The sequence below is a fragment of the Pan paniscus genome, chromosome 5 (genome assembly GCF_029289425.2).
Source record: "Pan paniscus chromosome 5, NHGRI_mPanPan1-v2.0_pri, whole genome shotgun sequence".
In the NCBI taxonomy this organism is placed as follows: Eukaryota; Metazoa; Chordata; class Mammalia; order Primates; family Hominidae; genus Pan; species Pan paniscus.
This window is the reverse complement of record NC_073254.2, coordinates 153993139-154014640: the sequence shown is the minus strand read 5'-3', so window position 1 is coordinate 154014640 and position 21502 is coordinate 153993139. Positions and strand designations below refer to the sequence as shown.

At 41.7% G+C, this 21502-nt stretch overlaps 1 protein-coding gene across 3 annotated transcripts in view; it reads left to right on the top strand.

Moving 5' to 3' along the window:
* Positions 1 to 21502, top strand: part of SLC2A12 (solute carrier family 2 member 12) — a 65009-nt gene that overhangs the window by 11660 nt on the left and 31847 nt on the right. For 2 of the 3 annotated variants that reach the window (XM_008953021.4, XM_014345462.4), the window contains exon 2: positions 11253 to 12593. In XM_008953021.4, the coding sequence (XP_008951269.4) occupies positions 11253 to 12593 (1341 nt within the window). Of the gene's footprint in view, positions 1 to 7207; positions 7266 to 11252; positions 12594 to 21502 lie in introns of those variants that run through there. The other variant, XM_055114136.2, reaches the window with a different exon arrangement.

The window sequence follows — 21502 nt, the reverse complement described above, 5'->3', positions numbered from 1 at the left end:
AATTAAAAAGTTCCTTTCTTGGTTCAATGGAACCACACCAGAAAAATAACATACAGACATCAGAAAGTTGGCCAGCAGCTGTGCACATCAATTGCACCTCCAGTGCAAAAGACCTGAGAGGAGTTTCTAACTGCAACCAGGTGGCTAGAATAAGGTGTGTCAGACGCTGAATATACCACAGCCATTCCAACTCCCCTCTGATTTTCTACTTTTCCTACATGGGTAACTAAAAGATTCAGATACGCACTTGTCAATCCCTCTCACAGCCAAGTTTGACCAGTCATCCACTGGCTCTGGTCAATGAGATATTAAGTAAGTCTTCCAGGTTGCTTCTTGAAAGTTTTCCTCCTGATAAAAGGAGAGAGCCACAGGAGGATAAATCCTTGTCCCAAGCCTCCTTCTATTGTCTCCTGCCTATGGATGTGGTTGTGAGGGAACGTAATTCCTGGAGCTGCGGCAGCCACCTTGCACATATGGTGACAAGCCAGGGGACAACAGACAATCCTTTGAGGAAACGGGAACAGGAGGATGGGTACAGTGTGAGTCTTTGGAGACACCAAACCCAACTTGGTCTTTTAGTTAATTAAGCAATAAATGCCACTATGATGTAAGCTTCTGTTTATCAGGGCTTGGGGTTCTTGCAGTCTGTGTTAGGCTGTTCTTGCATTGCTATAAAGAAATACCTGAGACCTGGCGTGGTGGCTCACACCTGTAATCCCAGCACTTTGGGAGGCTGAGGTGGGAGGATCACTTGAGCTCCGAAGTTCGAGACCAGCCTGAGCAACATGACGAAACCCCATCTCTATCAAAAATACAAAAATTGGCCAGGTGTGGTGGCGTGCACCTGTAGTCCCAGCTACTCGGAAGGCTGAGGTGGGAGGATCACTTGAGCCTGGGAGGTGTGGAGGTTGCAGTGAGCTGAGATCGCACCACTGCACTCCAGCCTGGGTGACAGAGTGAGACCCTGTCTCAAAAAAAACAAAAAACAAAAAAACAACAACCTGAGATTGGATAATTTATTTTTTAAAAAGAGGCTTTACTGGCTTACCATTCTGCAGGTTATTCAGGAAGCATAGTGACATCTGCTTCTGGGGAGGCCTCGAGAAGCCTCCAATCATGGCAGAAGTCAAAGGGGGAGCAGGTACATCACATTGTGAAAACTGGAGTGAGAGAGAAAGAGTGGGGTGGAGGGAGAGGGGCCACACACTTTTAAACCACCAGATCTTATCTGAATTCAGAGTCAGAACTCACTTATCACCAAGCAGATGGCCCAAGCCATTCATAAGGGCCCCCATGACCCAAACACTTCCCACCAGACCCCACCTCCAACATTCGGGATTAGAATTCAATATGAGAGTTGGTGGGAATATACATTAAAACAATATCACAGTCTTGGAATGGGACGTCAATTGTGATTAAAAAAAAACTGTATCACAGTCAAAAATATCATAACTGATTTAGGGGCTAGGTGAAACAATGCTGCAAATCTGGTTATTGGCAAGTATGTTTCAAATACAGAGGAAAAGGATGCATTCTAAGATTTCTATTTATAGGAAACATAAATAAATTATGGAAAGCATCTGATTTCTGTTCTCAATATAGTTTTTTAAGATAGACTCTGTGGCAAAAGATATAAACCACATCTCATGATAAGAATAAACTGAGGTGAAGATAGAGCTTGCTGAGAACTGAGATGCAAATAGATCAATGACGTGTAGAGTGGAAGGGAATGAAACTGCAACAGCAGAATCATCATCTGAAATCTGTGATGTGGAGGATGAATATGAGAAGTTCTTCTAGGATGCAGATGAAAAGGATGAGAAGCTAGAGATGAAAGAGGAAATGAATATATTAAACTAACATATAAATAACTGTGTCTAAACAAATAGACAAAAATATTAGAGGAAATCTTTCCTGAATGGAAAAAGAACTCAACAAGTAGCAGAAAAATTTAGAAGAAAATGCACCAGACTTATCCTGGTGAAAGTTTTGAATTGAAGAAAGGAAGAAAGGAGGCTGGGTGCGATAGCTCACGCCTGTAATCCCAGCACTTTGGGAGGCCGAGGTGGGTGGATCACCAGAGGTCAAGAGTCCAAGACCAGCCTGGCCAACATGGTGAAACCCTGTCTCCACTAAAGGTATAAAAATTAGCCAGGCGTGGTGATAGGCGCCTGTAATCCCAGCTACTCAGAAGGCTGAGGCAGGAGAATTGCTTGAACCCAGGGACAGAGGTTGCAGTGAGCTGAGATTGTGCCACTGCACTCCAGCCTGGGCGAAAGAGCGAGAATTTGTAAAAAAAAAAAAAAGGAAAGAAAGGAAGAAAGGATAAAAGGAAGAGCAGAAAGAAGCCAGGTGCGGTGGCTCACGTCTATAATCCCAGCACTTTGGGAGGCCAGAAGCAGGTGGATCACTTGAGGCCAGGTGTGCAAGATCAGCCTTGCCAACATGGTGAAGCCCTGTCTCTACTAAAAATACAAAAATAGGGGGTGTGGTGGCTCACACCTGTAATCCCAGCTATTCGGATGGTTGAGAAAGGAGAATCACTTGAACCTGGGAGGCAGAGGTTGCAGTGAGCCGAGATCGCACCACTACACTCCAGCCTGGGCACCAGAGAGAGACTCCATCTCAAAAAAAAAAAAAAAAGCAGAAAGAAAAAGAATGAAAGTAATACGCATAATCAGGCAGAAAAAGTGAACCACAAATCAAAGCACAGGGGAGTACTAACATGCAAATTTGAATAGTGTCTCCTCTTAATAACTCCTCAGCCAATAGGAGTGGAAGAATATTAGTTTCAGGAAAGGATGTCTGTGAAATTGCTACTAAATCAAACCCAGGGTTGGAAAACTAACAAAGAAAGATCGCAACATTTCTATATTTTTTCCGTAGAAAATTCAAATAATAATAGGTGTTGAGAGAAGCCAAAGTTCCTTTTTGTCTGAGTTTCACTGTGTGCTGAGGAGAGGATCAGGGTGCAGGGGAGGGGTGGGAGATAATGGCTAGATAAGCCTTGTACCCAGTATTTGTCACTACAGGCGTGGCCATGCAGGGTCCAATGCCAAGGAGCAGCATGTTGGACATTTGGTGGGCTGGAAACACCACACCAGAACTCTCCCTGGGACATGCCCTCTGGGAGGTTATAGGAGGTGAGCCTTCTGCTAAGCTCCTGCATCTCCTTCCTGGGGCATCCTGTAACCTCTACTGAGCACTGGCCCCCATGATACAGACACTCCTGCTCCCAACATGCTCCCAGTCTAAGGCAGGATACAAACCTAGTGAAATATAATCCAGGGCGCTGTAAAACCTTGGACGTAAAGGCAAGAGAGAGAAGGGAGAGTAAAGCTAACCTGGCCAGGTGTAGTGGCTCATGCCTGTAATCCCACTTTGGGATGCCGAGACAGGCAGATCACGGGGTCACGAGATCGAGACCATCCAGGCCAACATGGTGAAATCCCGTCTCTACTAAAAATACAAAAATTACCCGGGTGTGGTGGTGCATGCCTATAGTCCCAGCTACTCCGGACGCTGAGGCAGGAGAATCGCTTGAAACTGGGAGGTGGAGAGTAAGCCGAGATCACGCCACTGCACTCCAGCCTGGCAACAGAGCCAGACTCCGTCTAAAAAAAAACCAAAAACAAAAGCAAAAAAAAAGCTAACCCAAGAGGGTAAGCCTATGGAGGAGGGGATATTGGAGCTGGCCCTTTAAAAATGAATAGGAGGAGGCCAAGGAAGGAGCATCACTTGAACCTGGGAGGCAGAGGTTGCAGTGAGCCGAAATCGCGCCACTGCACTCCAGCCTGGGCGACAGAGTGACACTTCTTCTCAAAAAAAAAAAAAAAAAAAAATTGAATCGAGTTTCCCTGGGCTGTGAAGGAAGGCAAACGACCCTGTGGTGAAGGGAATAGCCTGAGTCTCAGCACAAACCTGGGAAAGAACACAGAAGATTCTGGAAACAGCTAGTGGTGTAGATGGGCTGGAGAGTTGGTGCCTGGAGAATGTTATGGAACCTGAAGACCTGGTCCACTGAAACAGGGCTGCTAAATACTCTGTCTGAACAACTAGAGAACAATTCCACGCATAGGGCTGAAGTTTAATAAAATATAAATATAGTTGTGACAATAAAACACTTTATGGTCCCTGAAATGGTGCTATATCAGCTAGCTAAACATAGCGCTAAAACCTTCATAGAAATCCTAATGGATTGCTATTCAGTTGCTAAATATTTATATGAAGATAAAGTTCTAGATGCTAACCATTATATAACACTACAGATTAACCATAGTCTGTTGATATAATTGTGGGGAGTAGAGGTGTAAGGATCAGTATTCTGGAGTGTTGTTTTCATTCATTCATTCATTCACTCGACAAACATTGAGTATTTACTTTGTGCCAGAAGGCTAGGGGTGAAAGGACAGGTCTCAGAAAGGCAGGGTTCTTGCCTTCAAGGAACCTCCAGTCTAATAGTGAAGACACACAGGTCAATCAAAGAGTGCCTTAAAATGAGATGGACTCTGAACACACATTCTGTGCATAGTGGGCACACACGGACCGGGGGCAAGATAACGCTGAGGACTGAGGAGTGGGCTTCAGAAGTGAGGTGGTAGTAGAGATGACTATTGAAAGATGAGTTGGGAACAAAGGCATTCAGGGAGGAAGAGCACAGGAAGGGCAGGCCATAGCCGCAAGGCCATTTTTGGACAACTGCAAGTTTTTCTTGAACAAAGTATGAAGTGGCGGTGGGGGGGCCTTTTAAATTTGTAAAGTATTCACAGTTGGTCAAGCTATATAATTACCTGGCTGCCTGCCAAAAAAAGAAAAAAGAAAACACCTGTGTGTGCATGCTTTTCAGCTGGCTGTAGGATTTAGTCAGCTGGCAAGTGTTTATTGCGTGCCCATTATGTCCATATGCAATAAAAGGCATATGGGGAAGAAAGAGAAGAAGAAAGCAGGCAGGAACTCAAATATTGTGAAAAATGGATTGTTTCGTCTTGAGTGCCAGCTACAGTTGTGGTTTCATCTGACTCACTGACCAGCAGACAATGCAGCTATTGTGGTGGTGGCTGGTGCTGCAGTCTCGTGGCGCCCTTGGTGCTCTTGCGCTGCAGGTCTCAGCACCTGTTTGCATAAAGCTGCTTGATTGAATCACAGCTTTGATAGGAACAGTTTTACTTTATCACCTTAATAAAGAATTGTCATTGCATCAAAAGGCAAACTGGAGATCTTCCTCCTACTGCTGCTGCTGAACTTCTAGCAAAGCAGTGTGGAGACAGAAAGGTGTGATGCCTTTCCTCACTCATCAGGGTCACAGCTAACACTCCTATCACAGGAGACAGAGTGACAAGAGAAAAGCATAACAAATTTAGTTAATCAAAGTTTGATGTGACATGGGAGGCTTTCAAAATGAAGATCTAAAGACTCAGGGAAAAATGTCTGATTTTATGCTTAGGTTTGATGAAGAAAGGATGGGCGTGTAGAAATGTGATTGAACAAAAGGGTATGAGTTAATAGTAATAAACTGAAACAGAAACCCAGCAAGGCCTGCCCAGATTTTTTGGGCCTCACTGTGTGGCATTTCTTCCTCCTGGGCAGAGGGCAGGACTCCCATGAAATAAGGTTTTCAAGGGAAAAGGGAGAGAGTGACCTTTTTAGGTTTTATGATTTGCTTTGGGGCAGAGTGGTTCTGGTTTCTGTGACCCACCTTGGGGAAAGGAATTCTGTTTTCCATGACTTGCTTCAGGGGAAAATGGGAGAGGGTCAGAAAGACCTTGTTTCTGGCTGATATCCTACAGCCAGCTGAAAAGCATGCACACACAGTTTTTTTTTTTTTTTTTATGTCAGGCAGCCAGCGGCCTTTCCTATGTTCCTATGTCTAGTTCAAAGTACTCAGCACACCAATGTGCCGTACTTTGGGGTATCTTATTCCAAGCCCCAACAGCAGGAAGAAGACAGGATAGGCATAACAAAACTGCCTATGGGGTACCACTTACAAGTCTCCAGGTAGTTTCCACTTCTGTGATGTCCACAAAAAGCCAAGAATTCCCCATGGCACTTTTTGGGAGAACTGGGGTGTAAAGGAAGGGCCCCTGTGAAGCAAAGCCATGAGCAAAATGACTGGGAATGCTCTACTTCATCATTATTAAAGGCAGACTGACTTGAAAGCTGGGTATTTTTTGGAAAAGCACTAATTGTGAATCCTCATCTTACTCTGTCCTTCACCACTGACAACTTCTCCTCAGTCCACATGGCTGCCCAAACTCTCACCTCTGTGTGTAGACAAACACAAACCCCACCTTCCTGCCAGTGCTTCAACCCACATTCTGATCTCTTGCTTCCTGTTCACTGCCAGATTTCTTAGAAAAAGGTATCTCTACTTTCCAGCATCCACAGGATAGCATCTTGCTCTTGTCATGGCTAACCAACACACAAGAAAAACCCACTCCTTATGCCTCTCTTCGTAAAGTAGCACCAGGAAAACTTCCTGTGATGGAAGTCTTGAAGTATCAGAGTCACAATCTCAGAAGCACTAAGGACTAGCCTTATACAGTGAATTAGAATTCAAAACCCCAAATGGAAAGGCTGAGGATCAAACGGCAGTCCTAAATATCAGTAGTAAGGGAAGGGGAAAAGCTAGTTTGGGGCAGTATCCCTTAAAGCGTATAATAGGGAAGATATTAAAATTCAGACAACTGAGACCACAGCTAAATTCTGTAACATATAACTCCATGTTGGTAAGCCCTCCATGTGGGACTAGGGTTCTAGAATGATCTTGTACAAGGTTTTAACCTCTTAAAGGCAAATTGCCCAGAGACAGGAAGATAGAAAGATGGATAGCAAGAAAGAGATATATGTTATCACATAGAAAATTTTAAAAGGTTTTTATGATTCATATAAAAATAATTCCTTAATGTCTCTGAAGAATTATACTCCATGGGTTTCAAGGGGAACGTTGACAAACTGGGATGGCTTCCAGACCCTTTGCACATATTCCCATTTGTCAGTGTGCTATGAGTCCTGGCCCGAGAAACCAGGCAAATGATCTAAGTCCAGAAAGCAGCAGAAGAGGTTGGGTCCCTCTTCTGTCAGGAGCTCTTTCCTCCAGACAGAGAAGCTAGCACTTAGCAAACCACTTCAGGCTCTCTAAGGTAAGATAATGGAGCACAAAAGGAAGGGACTCCTGCATCTCAAGGCATCTTTCTCATTGTAGGGACACAGTATTTTCCATCTCATGAAAGAGGAAAACAAGAAAGGAAGAGGAGAAGTACAGGGTGGTAAGGACAATCTTCTTCTGCTATTAAAGCAGTTATGGCATTGATTTCCCTGCATCCTTAACTCCGCAGCCCCAGGTGCCCTCTGTCACACCACATGCCCTTCCCAGGTCCTTCACTCAGTCTGGCCTCCCAGGTGGTCCATTCTCCAAATTCACTTATTTCTCCAATCAGAATATCAGAGACCAGTCCTCAATTGCCAAAACACATACACTAATCAACACAGCAAACATAGAAAAAATGAACAATGACAAGTAGAGATAAGAATAATACAATATTCTTATCCAAATGTGAAGATTTGACCTTCTTCTCCTTGTGGTAGAGGAATTCATTGTTGAGGATTTTAAGATCACATAGGAAAAAGAATATGGAAACTGTGGACATGAATGAACCTGTAAGAGAGTACTTTAAAGTCATTTTGCATGCCAAAAAAATCAAACAGCACACAAAATTAATAAATAATAGGTAATAAAGATATCATCAGAATGTTAAGTTTTTTGGCCCCATTATACTTGGAACACAATGAAAAGTCCTCACTGTGACTGACAAGGCCCTATTTGAAGTGCCCCCTCTGTACTTATCCAAATTCACTTTAAGCCCTTTCCGTCCTACCTCTCCAGGCACACAATGTGCCCCACATGTTATATGCTGGCCATCTGACAGTTCCTAAAACATAATGAGAACTTTCCTGTCCTAAGGCCTTGGAAATTACTTTCTCCTGGGCCTGAAATACTCTTCCCTCTGTTGCTTTTTTGTTTTGTTTTGTTTCTATTTTGACAAGTTGGAAACATATAACAAACATCTGTGTTCCTACCACCAAAAATTAAGTTATTTATATATATAATATATGTAATATATTAAATATATATTATATATAAATAATATATAATTTATATATATTTCTATATATAGATATAAATAATATATAAATTATATATAATATATATTATATATATTATATATATAATTATATAATATATATAGCAGTGAAACAGAACAAATGTGGTATCAGAGCCACAATCTCAGAAGCACTAAGGACTAGCCTTATGCAGTGAATTAGAATTCAAAACCCCAAAAGGACAGGCTGAGGATCAAACAGTAGTCCTAAGTATCAGTAGTAAAGGAAGTGGGAAAGCTAGTTTGGGGCAGTGTCCCTTAAAGCATATAATAGGGAAGATATTAAAATTCAGACAACTGAGACCATAGCTAAATTCTGTAGCATATAACTCCATGTTGGTATATATGCTATATATATATAGCAGTGAAACAGAACAAATATATATATATATATATATATATATATATATATATTTCTCCCTGTACCCAGGTAAATGCCTGCCATGTAACAGTGCCAAATATTTTGTTTTCTGATTAGCTAGATAAATTGCTGATTTAATTTCAGTTTACTGGGTTTTTTTCAAAATGCTCATAAATTTGCTTTATTTCTTGTGGATTATTGCACCTTTATTTGCTCCTCCATCTAAATATTCAGTGCTTTTTTCCCCTTATTTTTGGGGCTGCCAATTACCATAGCCTACCAGGATCCTGGAGATGGAAAATACCTTGAGTATTTGTGGTAGAGCTTTAGATCACCTTTATTTGACCTGCTTATTTCACTAGAGCTGAATAGCATTTTTAACTATACCCTCCCCCAACCCCAAAAAGGCAGCCTTAGCTCAGCCTATGAAAACCGTGTGTGTAATCACATTTCTAACATTTGACTTACACCTCAGTTCTGATTCTTCTCCATCTCCTTTGCTGGCACTAGTCTTCTAAATATTGGCATTGCCTAGGTCCCAGTCTTGATCATACTTTTCCTTTTCCCCTATTTTATCTTCCTAAGTGATCTCACCCATTCCTGTGGCTTTAAATACCAAATGTGTGCTGCTGGCTTCCAAATACATACGTCCAGGCTTGACCTACCTTTAAGCTCCAAATCTGTATACCCAATCCCCTACTTAACATTTTTACCTGAATGTCTTACAGGTAAAATAAATAAACCATTTCACTAAGTCCAAAATGAAACTTTTGATTTTTGCCTCTCCTCTTATCACCACTCACAACCAGTTCTATTCCTAATCTTCCCTATGTTGGTATGTTGCACTACACAGTATATAGTACAATGCCCTCTACATCTCTCAATGGGTGTTGGCCCCATATAGTACTGTATTGAGTATATGGAATATTGTAAAATCACCCACCCACCTGCTCAAGCCACAGAGCCATCCTGGGTTCTGACCCATTTCTTAGCCCCCATCTCCAATTCTTGAACAAGTGTAATTTTTTTTGTTTGTTTGTTTTTTGTTTTTTGGCTTTTTGTGAGATGGAGTCTTGCTCTGTTGCCCAGGGTGGAATGCAGTGGCATGATCTCAACTCACTGCAACCTCTGCCTCCTGGGTTCAAGTGATTCTCCTACCTCAGCCTCCTGAGTAGCTGGGACTACAGGCATGAACCATCATGCCCAGCTATTTTTGTACTTTTAATAGTGATGGGGTTTTTGCCATGTTGGCCAGGCTGGTCTTGAACACCTGACCTCAGGAGATCCACCCACCTCACCCTCCCAAAGTGCTGGGATTACAGGTGTGAGCCACCACATCCAGCCCTGAACAAGTGTAGTGGTTTTTAGCTCCAAAATAAGTCTCGAATCTGCCTACTTATCTCCAGTTCCACTCTTAACACCCGAGTCTAAGCTACCATTATCTCTTGTCCAAACCAAGGCAACAAACTCCTCCCTGCTACCAGTCTTGCCAGTCTTGCCTTTTGAAGAACTAATCTCTACATAGCAGTGAAGGTGTACTTTATAAATAAGAAACCTATAGCGTCAATGCCCTCTACAGCTCTCAGTGGGTGTTGGCTCCATTATACTTGGAGCACAATGAAAAGTCATCACTGTGACCGACAAGGCCCTACTTGAAGTGCACCCTCTGTACTTATCCAAATTCATTTTAAGCCCTTTCCATCCTACCGCTCCAGGCTCACAATGTGCCCCACATGTTATATGTTGGCCATCTGACAGTTCCTAAAACATAATGAGAACTTTCCTGTCCTAAGGCCTTGGAAATTACTTTCTCCTGGGCCTGAAATACTCTTCCCTCTGTTGCTTTTTTGTTTTGTTTTATTTCTATTTTGACAAGTTGCAAACATATAACAAACATCTGTGTTCCTACCACCAAAAATTAATAGTTACTAACTTTTTGACATTTTTCCTTGGATTTGAACATTAACAAAAGAACAATATAAAGGTAAATTCTCCTTGTTCTGCCTGTGTTGCATCCCCCTTTCTCCTTACTCAGAATGAGTAAGGGATATTGCTGGTTCCTTACACTACATACATTTCTTCCTTCCTTCTGTTTAGCAAAACCTTGACTTTGTTAAGGCATTCACACACTGCTCACTCCCACCTCCACCCTCTGCCCCAACACCCTCATGTGTTCAGCAGAGGCCATTTGCAGCACGACTGTGGCCCAGGAGATAAGAGGGCAAGTTTCCTGGAGGCTGTGTTTCATTTTGACCCAGGCTATCCAGCAAGGAGCCTGTAGCACTTCTAGAGGCTCCTATCCTCTCTCTCCTGCCCTCAAAGATTTGCCTTTAGAGAACTGGAATGGGACCAAAGAGTCAGGCTCTTTGAATTTCTGATCCACTGCCAAGGCATGAACCAAATGATATTCTTGTTTGTTCAGTCTTCATCATGTGTCATCTGCTTATCTCAACATCACTGTCTGATCTAAACCAAAAACATCAACATCATAAATAGAAGGAAACTGGACTTCCTACATGTCTCCATGCCTATCCTCCCAAAAAAGAAAGAAAAATGATTTCTCCTTCTATATCAAATCATTTTTTGGTTAGTGTATTATTTTATCATAATTGTGTGTTCGTTTAAACCCAGTGCTATGAAAGACTTCTACAAGGTTAAATCTCCGCTCAAATACAAAATGTTTAAAATCTCAACTGAGAACTGACCTCCCTGTCTCTTCTCTCTGCTTGCAGGCTGCAGCATGTTTACCTTCCTGTCATCTGTCACTGCTGCTGTCAGTGGCCTCCTGGTGGGTTATGAACTTGGGATCATCTCTGGGGCTCTTCTTCAGATCAAAACCTTATTAGCCCTGAGCTGCCATGAGCAGGAAATGGTTGTGAGCTCCCTCGTCATTGGAGCCCTCCTTGCCTCACTCACCGGAGGGGTCCTGATAGACAGATATGGAAGAAGGACAGCAATCATCTTGTCATCCTGCCTGCTTGGACTCGGAAGCTTAGTCTTGATCCTCAGTTTATCCTACACGGTTCTTATAGTGGGACGCATTGCCATAGGGGTCTCCATCTCCCTCTCTTCCATTGCCACTTGTGTTTACATCGCAGAGATTGCTCCTCAACACAGAAGAGGCCTTCTTGTGTCACTGAATGAGCTGATGATTGTCATCGGCATTCTTTCTGCCTATATTTCAAATTACACATTTGCCAATGTTTTCCATGGCTGGAAGTACATGTTTGGTCTTGTGATTCCCTTGGGAGTTTTGCAAGCAATTGCAATGTATTTTCTTCCTCCAAGCCCTCGGTTTCTGGTGATGAAAGGACAAGAGGGAGCTGCTAGCAAGGTTCTTGGAAGGTTAAGAGCACTCTCAGATACAACTGAGGAACTCACTGTGATCAAATCCTCCCTGAAAGATGAATATCAGTATAGTTTTTGGGATCTGTTTCGTTCAAAAGACAACATGCGGACCCGAATAATGATAGGACTAACACTAGTATTTTTTGTACAAATCACTGGCCAACCAAACATATTGTTCTATGCATCAACTGTTTTGAAGTCAGTTGGATTTCAAAGCAATGAGGCAGCTAGCCTCGCCTCCACTGGGGTTGGAGTCGTCAAGGTCATTAGCACCATCCCTGCCACTCTTCTTGTAGACCATGTCGGCAGCAAAACATTCCTCTGCATTGGCTCCTCTGTGATGGCAGCTTCGTTGGTGACCATGGGCATCGTAAATCTCAACATCCACATGAACTTCACCAATATCTGCAGAAGCCACAATTCTATCAACCAGTCCTTGGATGAGTCTGTGATTTATGGACCAGGAAACCTGTCAGCCAACAACAATACTCTCAGAGACCACTTTAAAGGGATTTCTTCCCATAGCAGAAGCTCACTCATGCCCCTGAGAAATGATGTGGATAAGAGAGGGGAGACGACCTCAGCATCCTTGCTAAATGCTGGATTAAGCCACACTGAGTACCAGATAGTCACAGACCCTGGGGACGTCCCAGCTTTTTTGAAATGGCTGTCCTTAGCCAGCTTGCTTGTTTATGTTGCTGCTTTTTCAATTGGTCTAGGACCAAGTAAGTACTTTATTCTTTAATGTATTGCTTTTGACCAGCCAGAGCATCCTATTGCTATAGTACCTCATGAACATAAGTGCTAGAAGGAAGACAAGGATAACATTGGTCATCTGATGTTCCTTCTAATGCAGAAAGTATGCTTGGCTTATATCTGCTTCTGAAAAGTACAGGGCTAGTATTCAACTGAAAGATAAGTTTCCCATTATCTGTCACATGAGGATACTTTAATTCCCATTAATTGAGGATGAACCAGACCTGGAAAGATATTTATTGCCCAAGGGAATTACATTGCTTTATGAAAGCAAAATTTGCTTTCATAAAATGGGTAACATTTTCCTCTATATCATCTCTGAGTTTCTTCCTATGTAGAAGGAAAAAAATCAAGGGTTTAGATTTTCTTAAAGACACAATAGTGGATGCATTCCAGTGATAGTAAAGAAGGAAGACATTATGAGCTGAGAAGGAGGATGTATTATTATTATTTTTTTGAGTACATCTTATTCACTAGAGTAGCCTCCCATGGCACTTTACTCTTGTCCATTAAACAGAAGCATGAAAGTCTAGTTGCTATCATTCAACATAATACAATTTACAAGGACATAGCTATGAGGTTTTATTTTATATAACTAGTCTGCTCTAATGACAAAGTATAAACACCTCTCTTGGGCAAACTCTTTTAGAGATGGATTTACTAGAATAGGCTGTTTGTTGTAGTTCTCTTGTCTATTAGCCTCACATCTAAAGCCTGAATGTCTCTGTAGGGAGGCTGTGAAGGGTCTTTTGTACACCTCACTAGAAAAAAAAAGGAGGACTTAAAAGCTTAAAGGTAGCCTCTATTACCCCCACCTCCTACCCCTTTCCTCTCTCTCTCTTTCTCTTTTATTCCTCTCCTTCCTTTCTCTTTCTTTCTAAGTCTCTCCCTCTCTATCACAAAGTTGGTTTTGAAACTTGTTGACAAGGATCAAGGAGGCAAACAAATTGGCTCAAATAATGGGAAGCATTGGAGGTTCAGGCCAATAAGAAGGTATAGGCTATGCTGAAGAAGGAATTTCATGGGGAGATGTAGGGCTCTGGTTCTAGGTACTGGACAGGGTTTCTGGAAAGAAGGCCATGTAGGGGCTTGCTTTAGTCATCCACTGCTAACTCATTAACTATTAATTCAAGCAATATGTATTGAGTGATGAATTTTTTTCATAACCAGGAACTATGCTAAATATTGGGGAAAGGATAATGAACAAGACAGACACTGTCCCTATCTTCAGGGAGATTGTAGGTGAATGGACTGAGCTATACTCTCTGTATCTGCCTCCTTCTGGTCAGCAACCAGCAGGTTTGGCCTGCTTAATCTCAATTAATAACTAGACTTGCACATGGCTGATATGTCCTCTCCTGCTCTAACTCCACCTCCTCATTTTTCAGCTTCTAATTCCACTTCTAAGGGCACTCAGTTTCTAGATATTGATTTGTTCAAATTCCAAAGAGAGAGAGAGAAGGGTTAGGTGAAATCTGATTGACGCTGCTCTTTGCTGTGCCAAGTCAGAGATGGAAGTGCAGGCCTAAACAGCTGTGGCAAGATTGGGTCATGGTCCAAGACATGGAAGACCAAGACATGGCCCTTCCTCTGCACTGTGAGTAGACATATTTCCCGCTATAAGGCTGCTTGGGCGGATAGAGTAAACATTACAATACCACCAGCCTCTGATGACTCAGACCTGCTCCTGAACCTTAAACCTGCTTTTTAAGACTTAACAATGATAATTACCATTAATGAACAGTTTCCCGGAAACAGATTTCTACCATTATTTTGGGGTTCAATTATCTTGAGTGTATACCTATGAGATACTTATATGGCTACTATGACACTTTAAGCTAATGAAATTTGAGCTAACATCTTATTTTCATTTTTATTATTTTCTTTATTTTATTTTTATTACATTTTTATTTCAAGAAACTCTTCAAAGCAGGACAAGATATAGGTGCAGTCTTGTACCAAGGAACACCTTAGATTTGGGTATGAAACTTCTCTATGTTAACAAGTACAATAAGCTTTGCTCATTTGATAAACTTCAGGTGGTAGTTACTGTTCCATTGGTTTCTTCTGCTAGCATCTCTTGTCCTTCTTGTATATTCAACATAAAACTAAAAGTATTTCCTTTGTACATCAATTTTCTTGGTCCAATTTTTTGAAATGTCAAGATTAGCTAAGAGTCTAAGAAAAAGCCACAAAAAAAGGAAGGGATACCCTCTTCTTTCTAATTCAGAAAACCTCTCAGGTTAAAAGGGTATATGTCATGGCACATATTATGATATGAGATCAATATGAGAGACATTGATCTTAGGCCTCCTAAACCAACCTACTCATGGTTAGAGTCCTTTCAATCTCATGCCACCCATCTCTCTTTAGTTTGGGGGTAATTTTGAAAAATGCAGCAAATCTTCCAGTCTCTAACACATCATTTGATACCTTATTGTATTAGAGCAAGAGTTCTCCTTTTCAGAAAACCAAATTAGATTTTAGAAAAAATTACTGGAGGCTGGGAGTGGTGGCTCATGCCTGTAATCCCAACACTTTGGGAGGCCGAGGCTGGTGGATTACTTGAAGTTAGGAGTTCAAGACCAGCCTGGCCAACATGGTGAAAACCCCGTCTCTACTAAAAATACAAAAAACAGCTAGGTATTGTGGCACACAGTTGTAATCCCAGCTACCCAGGAGGCTGAGGCAGGAGAATCTCTTGAACCTGGGAGGCAGAGGTTGCAGTGAGCATTGCACTCCAGCCTAGGCAACAGAGTGAGACCCTGTCTCCAAAAAAAGAAAACAAAACAACAAAAAAGAAAACATTCTGTCGGCTGGTTGTCTTTCAATAACATTCTATGCTAATTTTTTAAAAATATGGTTTAAGCTTTAGATTCCACTAATATTTATTGACACCTAGTATGTCAAATACTGTGCTAGGCAGTTTTTACGTACTTTGCAGTACTTCATTTTACCTTCAAAACAAGCCTGATAAGAAAGGATATTCACTGCATTTTACAAATGAAGATACTGAGTCTCAGAGAAATTAAGTGACTTGCTGAAATAAATGAAAACATGTTTTATCTTCTGAAATTCAACATTAATCTCAAGTCTAAGACAGGAATAGGCAGTCCTGTGTTGATCTTAAGGGTAAATGTTAATTATTTTTAGTTCATTCTTCTCCTTGAAAGTCCACTAGGAGGAAAAATGAATAAAAATAGTGTACCATTGTCCATCCATCAGGATACTAATGGACCATTGTGCATTTTGCAAAATAGAGAAATAGTCTCTGCTTTTCTGAAGCTCTGCTAAGTAAGTGAACATGTACTTTTTATAAGGCTGAGATATAGGATGAAAGAGAAGAAGGGTAATAACAAGAAGAGAGTTTTTGCTGTGCATTTACTTTCATAACTGAACGTATTGAGAAAATGTTGAATGTAGAATTCAAGCTCAGCAGATGTAACAAGGCCCAAAATAACAATGGCTTAAACAAATTAGAAGTTTCTTTCTCTCTTACTTAATAGCTGGAGTTGGGTAGTTCTGGGTGTTGTGGAGGTGCCCAGGGTCAGACACCTGAAGTATATAGTTTTTCTATACATTATTTAATTCTGGTTTCTAGTCTATCATGATGACCATTTATATAAGATACATTTAAAAATCTCACACATATTAAGATGCATTTAAAAATCTCATCATCATTTACTAAGAGCTAATGGTCCCTTGGAAATAAGTAAAAATGCACGAGTGCAGTCAACTAAAGGGAGATTGGGTATAGTAGGGCCTGGGTAATCTGTAGACAGCCTGAGCAATTGCAGCAGGGAATTAGGACTGCTGTGAGTGATACAGTAAATCATTTCCTATAGGGATTTGGTATCGCACAATTGTAGGAGAAGCTGAGAACACAAAGGTCTAGAAGGGGACAATTGGGGAAAAAGGAAAAATTTATTAATCAAGGCACAGAGGGAAGCTGGTGAAGAAGTATGTGGAAGACTGCGGTCTTGGCATCTGGTGGTGGCCTTCTGAAGCTTCTGCTTGGCAGCAGTGCAGGCCAGAGGAAAAGCTGGACTCAAAGCAGAGGGAAGCAGAGACGACTCACTGAATCCAGTAGACAAACTGGAATCCATGGGAGGAAACTGCAGCACGCATGTCTTTCGCCACATCACTCCAGTGAGGCAGGCGACCTGCAGAAAAACTGCTGCCTTCTCCCAGAGCCCAGTCTAGTGCTTGGAGAAGTTGTAGGAAGAGATCTGGCCAAACTCGCTGGGCCCCCACTCCAACAAGGGGAACCAGTGATCGGCAGCAGGGTGCACGAGCTGCGGTGGTGGCTAGGGCCCGGCACCAATGCCTCAAGCACAGCACTGTAGGGTCACTTTGGCCTTCCAAATCATGCAAATTTCTCTTCTTTCCAACCCTAATCCAGAGCTACCCAGGGGAAGGGAACTCTGGGAAATGTCCTTCTAGCTTAGCTAAGCAACACAGCACAAAATCATCACAGTAACAGACTCTGGCCTAAGAGAGAATACACGTGACTGTGGGGGAAAAAATTTCAAAAGGTCAAGGGCCCTAAATTCAGTCCATTGCTGTGATAGACTTTAAAAATCAAAATGTTAATTATTCAAATATATGACTAGCTTCCATTCCATCTAAAATAAGAGGTGAGGTCATTTCATTAAGGTCTCCTCGCCTTCTGTTTCTTTAGCTATAAAACTGAAAAACACATTTGCTAATGCATTATAAAGGCTTTCATGCTTGTTTTCTCAGGAACGTTAATTATCTCCCTTGAGCTGATGACTCTCGCTTATTTCCAGTTCCATCGTCTCACATGATTTCTAGCTCCTTTTTTCCCAATGAGTACTAAACTTTTCCCCCTCCATGCTTCACTGTCAGCCAAACACAACAACCCCAAAGCTGAATTCCTCTTCCTCTTGTACCAGGGTTCTTTACCACTTCCATTCCCTTTCCAGAGGGCAGTCACTCTTCCTGCCACTCGGAGCGATGCTCTGGGGCTTTTTCTCAGTTCAGTCAATCATCACAATGGCTCTTGCTTTTATGGTTTCCTTCCTATATCTGCCATCCTATGCTACCTCTTATCATCTCGTTGTCAGATTACTGGGATACCCTTCCAGAAGTCATTGTCTATTCCAGGCCCTTCTCACACCCATCCATCCTCCAGACCACTGTCAACCTAAAATGAGTGACCAACTCTCCGAAGCAAAGAGTTTAATAGGGAATAGCGGGGGTGTTGCAAACTTGTGATATGCATGCTGTGATGGTTCATAGACATATCTGGGGGTTGGGGCAAAGGGGGAGCTTTGAAAGACAAAAAAAATTCCACATAGACTGTAACCAAAGGTTACAAAGACCAAAGGTAACAGGAGTTTGTTACAGGAGTTGGCATTAGCTTATTGGTTGGTTGAGACAGACTTACTAGGCAAGTGCCCTTGTGTAAACAGATTGTTTGGAATACTGCAGTCTTGAGGGATTTCCTTGCAATAAGTCCTGTTACAGGAAAATCATGTAGTACGTGCAGAAATCTCTTGTGATAAGAGCTCCTTCTTTCTTGCCCTCCTGACTCCATTTTGTTTGTGTTTTAGCATAAGTGACTCCATTTTGGTATTGGCAACTTTCACACCAGTATTCCTTAAATACCATTTTCCTCATGTCATCAATGTTTACAAATCTTCAAAGCTTTCCTCTTTTCTTCCACGACATACAGGTCAAATGGCTTTCCAGATGAAAAGGAGATTAGAAATGATCTGGGGCAACATTTTTCTTTTCTTTTCTTTTCTTTTTTGAGATGGAGTTTCACTCTTGTCACCTAGGCTGGAGTGCAACGGTGTGATCTCGGCTCACTGCAACCTCTGCCTCCCGGGTTCAAGAGATTCTCCTGCCTCAGCCTCCCAAGTAGCTGGGATTATAGGCACCTGCCACCATGCCCGGCTAATTTTTGTATTTTTAGTAGAGACGGGGTTTCGCCATGTTGGCCAGGCTGGTCTTGAACTCCTGACCTCAAGTGATCTACCCACCTCGGCCTCCCAAAGTGCTGGGATTACAGGCATGAGCCATTCAATAGAAAACAAGTAAAAGAAATTCTGGGAGATTGAGGGCACACAGATTTGGGAATAGAACCCTAGGTACCTGAAAGCTAATCCATGTTCTTTCTGCTTCTATATCACCTATGTTTGAGGCAAAACCTCTGGTTTTTCAAGACCCTCCATTATCTCACCCAGCTCTATCAGGGTGTCTGCAGGACCATAGGGCCACGATTTACTTGTAGTCTAAGTCTCGTGCTCCAGGGCCACCATAGACTCCACATAACGGACAAAGTGAATGATGCTCCCTGGGGTTGTGCAATGAGGCAACACTTTATCAGTGTGGGTTTATTCCCCACTGCTCCACACCCAAGTCAATACACACAAAGCACTTGTTGTGGCCTCTTCCTTCCGCCTCTGCTCTATCCAGATCCTTCCTCTTTTTGAAGTTAAATGAAAGCTTTATCTCCTCTTTGAATCCACTCCATTTTTTAGAGGTCTTTATTTGTATGAACTACTAGTGTGTTTCTAGAGTAATTCAGTTCTGGGCTACCAAGGGTGTAAATTTAAAATCAGAAAACCTCTGTTCTAATCCCAGCTCTTCTACTTACTGGTGGTGTGACCTTTATGTGATTTTTCTTCTCTGAGCTATTTCTAATCTATGTAATGGGCATAGTAATATCTGTCCTATCTCCTAGAGTACAGGTGCACATCAGATGATCTAATGTATATGAGAGTGCTTTAGATGCTGTAAAGTATGAGAGTATGATATAATGTAAGTTACAATGTGAGAACACATCTTAGTCCTTAGCAATAGGGTATTACTTCTGTATGTTTATTTTGGTTTATTAACCAGAATGTAGTTATAGACTGTAAGCATTTTGAAGGAAGAAACATCTCATATTTTTTCTTTCTGTCCCTGTAAGTGAGCACAGCATGAGTCTGTTTAAAAATCATGCTGGTTTATTTACCTTTGTGTTTTTAAGCAGGAAGAAGGAAAAGGAATTAAAAATACGATGCAGACATAGGAAAAATGTCAAATTGGGCTTCTTTACTTGTGTAAAGATCTGGCTAGTGGGCAGGCTAGGAACTAAGTAAGCTAGAAATACTAGGCTGCCAAAAAAACTCCTGTTCCTGCCAGACAGCATCACGAGGCTTTTTGCAGAATAATCCATCACTTGGGCATGATTTTTAAAAAATATCTTTCTGATTTTGGCTGTAAGAAAAGATGCAGGAGATTTAGTAGTGTTAAGAAACAATTAGCGGGAGATATTTAGGCATTTCTTTGTTAAGGCATACATTGTTATTCGAGAATTTTGGACACAATATCTAAAAGTTGTTCTGGATGCTTTTTGGATCCTCTGCTTTTTGCTACAACATGGAGAAGAGGGGCTTCGGAGAACTGCTTAGACCAGAAGCAATGCCAACGAGTTGGAGAATCTCAGGGTTGAAGGAAGTTTGGATCTAGGAAAAGGAAATACTTCTTACATCTCATGGACTGTCCAATTTACAACTGCAGGTGCAAGGACTGGCCTGGGTAATCACACATGAGGCTTGGAGTAATGCTGTCAGAGGCAGGAATCCAAATCACATCTAAAGAGAACAGTCATTTCACATTCTTATCTTGAGGCTATGGATTCTCCTCGTGTTTTTAAAAGAGACCCAAATAATTCTCCATTTTTTTTCTTGCTAAGAGTCAATCCTTTACATCCATATTCACATTTCAGTTTCTTTTTCTTTTCTAAAGAAAATATCCTGTAGTAATTTCATTTCAATCCCCAATTGTATTCTACAGCATTGGTATAAACTATATAAACTAGTTGGAGTTTAAAGAAGATTTTTATTAGGAACAAGCTTTTCATACCAGATCTTGAATGCATTACCAAACTTATTAAGCTGATGTGATTAGTGCTCAGGTATTTAGAGAGTTTATTGCTTGTAATACAAACAAATCCTTTGTGTAAATAGAGGTATGAAGGAAAAGTACTTGCTGTTCTAAAGTAACATTGAAAGCAAGATTAAACCATCCTTATTAGACCTTCTTAAATATGGATTGGCTTAGAACAACATTCCTTAATTGTGTTAGATCACAGCATGATTTTCTTCTGCCAGGAAAGTGTTTCTATTCTTAGGTTAAAGTGGATGCCCCACGTCATTTTACTTTCTGGTCCCCTGTTCCCCTAACTGTAAAAGAATTGGGTTGCCCCAGAATTTAGAATCCAGGAGGGGTACTCATGTAATCTTACATACATTTTTTTTTTTTTTTTTTTTTTTTGAGATGGAATCTCACTCTGTTGCCCAGGCTGGAGTGCAGTGGCTCGATCTCGGCTCACTGCAATCTCCGCCTCCTGGGTCCAAGCGATTCTCCTGCCTCAGCCTCCTGAGTAGCTGGGATTACAGTTGTGCACTACCACCATGCCTGGTTAATTTTTGTAGTTTTAGTAGAGACGGGGTTTTACCATATTGGCCAGGCTGGTCTTGAACACCTGACCTCAAGTGATCCACCTGCCTTGGCCTCCCAAAGTGCTGGAATTATAGGCATGAGCCATTGCGCCCAACATCTTATGTACTTCTAGAATGCATTTAAAATATTTTTCTAAGAAGGGGTCCATAGGCTTCACCAGCCTACCGAAGAGGTTCATGGCCCCAGAGAGGCTAAGAGCCCCTCCCTTCCATTTTTCTGTGGCTAATATTAAAACCCTTATGTCAAACAAAATCAGGATATATACTTATTAAACACTCTGTTGTCCATAACTTATCTTTCACTTCAAATATGTTCAAAATCTTACCTCGACTCCCCACTGTTTCTGGGGTGCTCTTGATCATCACTTCAGCTCCCTTTAATAACAGAATTTTTCTAACAT